Source organism: Pithys albifrons, chromosome 6, assembly GCF_047495875.1.
Source record: "Pithys albifrons albifrons isolate INPA30051 chromosome 6, PitAlb_v1, whole genome shotgun sequence".
Lineage (NCBI taxonomy): Eukaryota > Metazoa > Chordata > Aves > Passeriformes > Thamnophilidae > Pithys > Pithys albifrons.
The window spans coordinates 2653398-2659937 of record NC_092463.1 but is presented as its reverse complement, the minus strand read 5'-3'; the positions used below and the strand labels follow the sequence as shown (position 1 = coordinate 2659937).

General features: G+C 57.9%; 1 protein-coding gene across 1 annotated transcript; it reads right to left on the bottom strand.

The window, feature by feature from the left end:
• Nucleotides 1-317: 317 nt before the first annotated feature.
• Nucleotides 318-5659, bottom strand: PTGER2 (prostaglandin E receptor 2). Its single transcript, XM_071559331.1, has 2 exons — nucleotides 4776-5659; nucleotides 318-1990 (listed from the first exon to the last, which is right to left on the bottom strand). Exons 1-2 carry the CDS (start codon nucleotides 5619-5621, stop codon nucleotides 1748-1750), a joined length of 1089 nt encoding a protein of 362 aa, XP_071415432.1. The 5' UTR covers nucleotides 5622-5659; the 3' UTR covers nucleotides 318-1747.
• Between the last annotated feature and the right edge of the window lie 881 nt (nucleotides 5660-6540).

The window sequence follows — 6540 nt, the reverse complement described above, 5'->3', positions numbered from 1 at the left end:
CTTGAGCAATAGCAGCCCATGCCTGACATCTGCCCACACACATTTCAGAGGCCAGTAAACTTCCTGTGGATTTTGGCTGCCTGACAGAAGTGACTGAAATATCTGCCTTTTCTTAGGGTGGGTATTTTTTCACTTTGTATTTTGATAACAGGTAAGAACTTTGTCTGCTTTTCCCTGGCTGCAGGATATGGAAGTTTTAGGGAACAGCTCCAAGATGGGGGGGGATTCTGTAGCTCGGAGGTAAAGATGAGGTAAAAATGTCATCACACATCTCTAAAACACAGTTTATTTTCACTTTTTAGGAAATTTGGGGCATTCATTTCCCCTGTCAGCATCCCTTTCTGCCCTTTTCCCCCATTCCCATGGCTTCATTCCATGGATGCTCCAGGCAGGCGACACATTTCCTCCAGGAGCCACATCTACGCTGAGGTGCATCATAAGCACAAACCCACACATGACTCAGCAGGATCCTTTGAGAGACATTTATTATTTAAATAATAATGACCTTTTTTTACATCATCTCAACTCTTAAACCACAGAAAAACTCCAAATCTCGGCACTTTTGGACTTTCTGAGCAGAGCTGCAGCTCTCAAATGAGACACCCCACTTGACACAGTGTGCTCAAACAGGAGCCATGAGACCCTCAACAACCTGCAAGGGCAGTGATGGCCTTGGGATGTGGGGTTGGATGCTCCTCATCCTGGTGGGAACCTGCCTGCAGTCCCAAAGATCAAGAGACATCCCATGAAACAAAATAGAGGTGCTGGAGGATGCTGTTCAATGGGGCAGGATTGATGACCTGGATGTTTTTGCACTTGGGTTTTTTTGTTTGGTTGGGTTTTTTTTTTAAATAAAATTTCTAGAGCACCAATGCCCCAAAACCCACCAGCAGCATCACCCTGGATGTGGCTGAAACTCATGGTTGTGACCAAAACCTCTCACTACCTGGTCAGGCTCTTTATTCCCCTTGTACAAGCCACGAGAAAAAGGAAATTGCTGAGGAAGTGGGTGCTGAGGAGGAGCTGCAGACTCTGCTCCATCACACCATGAGGCAAGTGCCACAATTTGGCTTTTTCTCTGTCCTGGTGCCTCTCAGGGACCCACTGGCACCTAAAATCTCTGGGGTGGGGGACAGACAGACAGACAGACACATGCACAGAGATCTACACCTGAAAAGTGCGTTTCTTTAGGCAACCAGATTACCAAAAGAATGGGGAATACTTGGGGGTACACTGCTCTTTCCCTCTCCTCCCCAGTCCCTCTCTGTGGGCAGAGATGGATGCTTGCACCCACGATGGACACTCAGTCCCATCTCCAGGAGCCACCTGCACCCCAAAACAACCACAGGGGCCTTTCTGAAGCACACCAGCAGGAAGCCCTGCTTCCCAACATCCCCCCTCAGAAGTAGTGTTATAGCAAAGCCCCCCATGCATCACCCCCTGACCCTCCCACAGTGGGGCTGAACGGAGCCTTCACCCTTTGCTGTGTGGGAGCCGCCCCATCCGAGGGTGACAGCCCTACCCAGGTATTCACCAGCCTTTCTCATCCTGTTCCACTGTATGTTTTGCCCTGTGAGAAACCACACTGGCTTTCCAGGGCTTTCTCAGGTGACATCTGGCGAGGTCACCCACACCAGGCCCTCCCCACAGCAGACACATCTCTTTATAAGCCATAAGGCAGAGCTTTGGTAACACCTGCCCAGGCTGTGCTTTGCCTGGCAGGAATCCCCTGGAATGGCTGATGGGTCTATTGCCCACAGGGCTCCAGCCGTGCCGCCAGCTTTGCCTTGGCAGGGGATGCAGTCCGGCTGTCCAGGGTCGTGGGGGTCACCTGGCAGCACAGCACCGAGCGCAGGAGCCGCAGCACCGGCGGCCGCAGGATGGCGAACACCCAGGGATCGATGATGGAATTGATGGAGAGAAACCTCAGCGCGAGCAGGTCCCAGTCGTGGCCTTCTTCCTTGCTGAACTTGTTCATGTAGGCACGGATCTGCAAAGTCACAGGATCGTGGAATGGTTTGGGTTCAAAAGGACCTTAAAGATCATCTTGCTCTACCCCCTGCCATGGGCAGGGACACCTCCCACCAGCCCAGGTTGCTCCAAGCCCTGTCCAACCTGGCTTTGGACACATCCAGGGATGGGGCAGCCACAGCTTCTCTGGGCAACCTGTGCCAGGGCTTGCCCACCCTCACAGCCAGGAATTTTTTCCCAGTATCCCATCTAGCCCTACTCTTTTTCAATTTGAAGCCATTTCCCCTTGTTCTGTCACTCCAGACCCTTGTCAATAGTCTCTCTCCATCTTTCTTGTAGCTCCTTTCAGGTCCTGGAAGGCCACAATTAGGTCACTCAGGTGCCATGTCTTTTCCAGGCTATACAATCCCAACTTTCTCAGTCTTTTCTCACAGCACAGCTGCTCCAACCCTTTAACCACCTTGGTCCTTCCTCTGGACTCACTCCTACAGCTCCATGCCCTTCCTGTGCTGGGGACCCCAGAGCTGGACCCCAGTGGGGTCTCAGCAGAGCAGAGCAGAGCAGAGCAGAAGAATCCCCTCCCTCAACCAGGGAGAAATCACAGGGAGAAATAATGCCGAGTCTGGGCTTCCAGGATCTGGCCCCTCAGCAGTTTTTTGGGGGAGATTTGTACTGTCACAGCAAATTTGCTCCCTCCACGGGTTTTAATGAACCTCTCCCTAATGAAAGCCAGCTCTGTGCTCTGCTCCCAGCACATGGTGAGCGACGCTTCGTTCGGCCCCAACACACTTAAATCAGTGGCTGCTGAAGGAAGTGGTTGGGTCTCACCTTGAAAACCACACGGGATGAACACACATGTGACATGGAGAGGATGAGGGGTGCTGGACTGCTCCTGTCCTTCCTGCAACATGCTGACTCACAGCAGCCCTCGGGGCTTCCTGGAATGGTGACTCAGCACTCTTTACTCACACGGGTCAACTCGCCGCCCCCTCGCTTTGGGGCCAGGGGATGCTTGGATAGGGGTGGGAAGCATGAGCATCCCTGCTCCAGCTGAGATCCATTGGGTACCACCTAGGGATGGTGCATCCCAGGGCATGAGGAGGTCCTGCTGTGGGTAGTGCAGCACTTCCAATGGGTGCTGTAGGTTTTCTTGGGAAGGGTTTTGTGGCCTGATGGGTTCATGTGGCAGCTGCTCTTGGGAAGAGTGTGGTTGCCTTGGGCAGCCCCTGACAGAAGGGAAAGTGTCACCCCAAGGAGGCATCGGGGGCGTTCAGTTTGAGACGCTGCCAAAACGCAGCCCAAACACAGCCCCACATGGGAGCTGGGTGATGGGAAAAGGAAAGCCTGCTCTGGATAAGGTTATATCTGCTACCACAGGGCCATGGGATCCCTGCCAGCGCCGCTTTCCCATCCTGTCTGCCCCAAGCAGACTCACAGAGCTCTGTGCACGTGTCCTCACCAAGGGGTTCCACTTCGTAATGACCACAGCAGCCAAATCCAGGCTTTTTTGGGACACAAAAACTGCCCAGGATGTGTGTGAGACCACTGTGAGGAGCTGAAGTGTCTCTCAGGACACTTAGTCTGGCTCCCAGCATGTTCATGAACAGCCGGACATTACGCCTTTGTCCTAAAACCCCACAGCCTGGCTCGACTGCAGCCTGTGGTTATTTGTTTTCCCTTGGAAAAGAAAGGGAGCGTGAAGGGAATGGAGAGTCTATTTAGCACCCTGAGCACAAAATTAGCACTGGCTGCACTCCCACCCTTGGTGGGGTTCCCTTCTAATGGGAACAAAATGACAGCCTGTGATGGGGGTTCAATCACGGGCAGGGATCAAGGTGTTCCAGAGTCCAAGATGCTCCCAGTGTAACACCATTTGGATGGATGAAAAGTGGCCCTTTGGAGGGGAGAGCCCAGGGCAGAGTCACAGAACTTGCTTTCTCCCTTCCTCACTCCACTGTAGTGCTTCAACCCTGGATTTCTGCTGGAAGCCTCGTGTATGGATGAGGCATGGGATGTGGGGACAACCCTTGGAATGAGGTGTGCTGCAGCCTGCATGCTGGATCTCTGATCCCAGAAATCACCCATCTCTGTGCCTGTCCTCTGGTGTTGTTGTAGAGGAGTAGAGACCTCCATCTAACAGGGAGGTGGGTGCTGTCTCCGGCATCTCCAGCTCCATGCACAGAAATCTGGGATAACTCACCCACCCACCATAGATACCCACTGCCTCCAGCCCAGGGCATCTCCTTCCTCCCCATCTTTGGATGTTTAATTGATTGCTCTGCCATCCCTCACACCTCCACCATGAGTGCCCAGCTCTCACGAACCGCAGTGATGCCGTGTGCTCCAGGGTCCCTGCTTAAGCCTGGCTGGTGTGGGAGGGAGGGGACACCTCTGCTCCTGCCACGCCATCCTCCTGCCACCCCATCCTCCTGCCACCCCATTCTCTTGCCACCCCATCCTCCTGCTACCCTATTCTCTTGCCACCCAGTCCTCCTGACACTCCATCCCACCACTCAATCCTCTTGCCATCCCATCCTTCTCTCACCCTGTGATCCCAACACCCCATCCTCCTTCTGGCACTGGGGATACAGGGAGCCATTCCCCCTGCTCCCCAAGGGATGTGCAAACTGCCAAGAGCCTTGGCCAAGCTGGGGTCTCCCAAACTTTGGGAAGAGTAAAGCTTTGACCTCAACCCTTGAGGTTTAGGCAGCGGAGTTGGGGGTGAGCCTTATGAAGGGAAGGAAGGAACTGTGGGTGATGGGGAGAGGGACCCCACCCTGGTGGGCAGAGGCGGCCGCACTCACCGTGAAGGGCAGGGAGCAGATGACGAAGGTGATGGTCATGATGGAGAGGAGGAGGAGGTGGTCGATCTCCTCGGCCATGGAGAACATGCGCCGGCCGCAGCCCGAGGCCGCGCGGGGCTGCTCGAGCGTGGCCATGCGGCGTGTCCGCTGCCCACGCCGGTGCATGCGGGCCAGGTTGACGATGACGCTGAGGTTGCAGAGCAGCACGGCCAGGATGAGGAAGAGGAGCAGGGTGGCGTAGAGGAGCGAGAAGGTGACATTCAGCCCAGCCGCCTCCCGGCCGCCATGGTGGTTATCCAGGTGCATCTGGATGAAGCACCAAGTGCCGGGGCAGTACTGGACGTAGCGCCCAAAGCCCACCAGCGGCAGCGAGCAGAAGGCGGCGGAGAAGGTGTAGATGGTGGGCAGGGCCACCAAGCCCGTGCGTGGACTGAGGAAGCGCTCGTAGAAGTACGGCTGCCCCAGGGCCAGGCACCGCTCCAGCGCCATGGTGAAGAGGATGAGCATGGTGGCGAGGCCGAAGAAGCTCATGGCGAAGCCGAAGTAGAGGCAGATGTGCCCTCCGCGGGCCAGGGCGTTGAGGGTGAGGTTGTGGTGGTAGGACGCCAGGACGAAAGGGCTGACGGAGCAGGTGCCCAGCAGGTCGGTGACCACCAGGGCCAGCACCAGGACGTGGAAGAGCGCGGGCGGGCGCTGGCGGTGCCCGCGGCGGCCGTGGAGCAGCAGCCCCAGCGCCAGGAGGTTGCCCAGGAGCCCGGCCGAGAACATGAGGGCGCTGACCAGAGGGTGAACCCCGGCCGGCAGCGCTGTCCCGCCGCGCCCGCACCCCCGTCCCGTCCCGTTCATCCCTCCGCCGCCGCCGCCCCACGACAAACTGCGCGGCTACCCCGGCACCGCCACCGCCACCGCCCGCCCCGACGGCACCGCCCCGCCCGCCGCCCCCGGCCCCGGCCCCAGCACCGCCCCCGGCCCCGCCCCGGCCCCGAGGGATGGACGGGAGCGGCGGTGGGAGATACGCAGGGATGGACCCCGGCGGGACGAGAGTCCCGGAGCCGCTCTGGGAGCTTCGGCCAGACCCGGGACCAGTCCGAGAGTCCTGAGGTCCGTCTGAGAGCCCCGGGCAGTCCCGAGGCCGGTCTGAGACCGATGCCGGTTCGAGAGTCCCGGTGCGGCCCCAGGATCTCTGGGCTAATCCCGATGCTAGTCCGGTATCCCCGGTAGCGCTGCGGGATCCCGAAGCACGCCCAGCTCCAGTGCCCGACCGAGAGCGCCTCGCACGGCCATCCCCGGTTCCAGTCTGCGAGCCACCGTGCGGCTCCGGGAGTCCTCGCTCCAGACCCGGTGCAGGTCAAGGAGTCCCGGAGCAGCTCCCGAGTGGCTCACACGCCCAGTCCCGGTGCGGGTTCAAGAGTCCCAGTACCGGTGCAGGAGTCTCGGTGCCGGTCCTGGAGCCCCTCTCACAGCCAATCATTATGCTGGTCTGGGAGTCCCAGTCCTGGTCTGGAAGTCCCTTGCATGTCCAGTGCTGGTCCCAGTTCAGGAGTCCCTGTATGGATTTGGGAGCCCCAACACTGAGCTAGCCCTGATGCTGATCTGGGAGCCCAGTGGCATGGCCAGCCCTGGGACCAGTCCAGGAGCCCCACATGCAGCCAGCCCCGGACTGGTCTGAGAGTCCCAGTGTTGCTCTGGGACCTCCAAAGCACAGCCAGCCCTGCTGCTGGCCCAAGGACCTCAAAGCACTATGACCCCAGTGCCACTTCCCTCA

Coding starts and splice junctions, on each gene's coding strand:
- PTGER2 (XM_071559331.1), bottom strand. CDS start 5,621: ATGAACGGGACGGGACGGGGGTGCGGGCGCGGCGGGACAGCGCTGCCG. Junction 1,991..4,775: donor TCTGCTCCCTGCCCTTCACG/GTGAGTGCGGCC, acceptor GTGACTTTGCAG/ATCCGTGCCTACATGAACAA.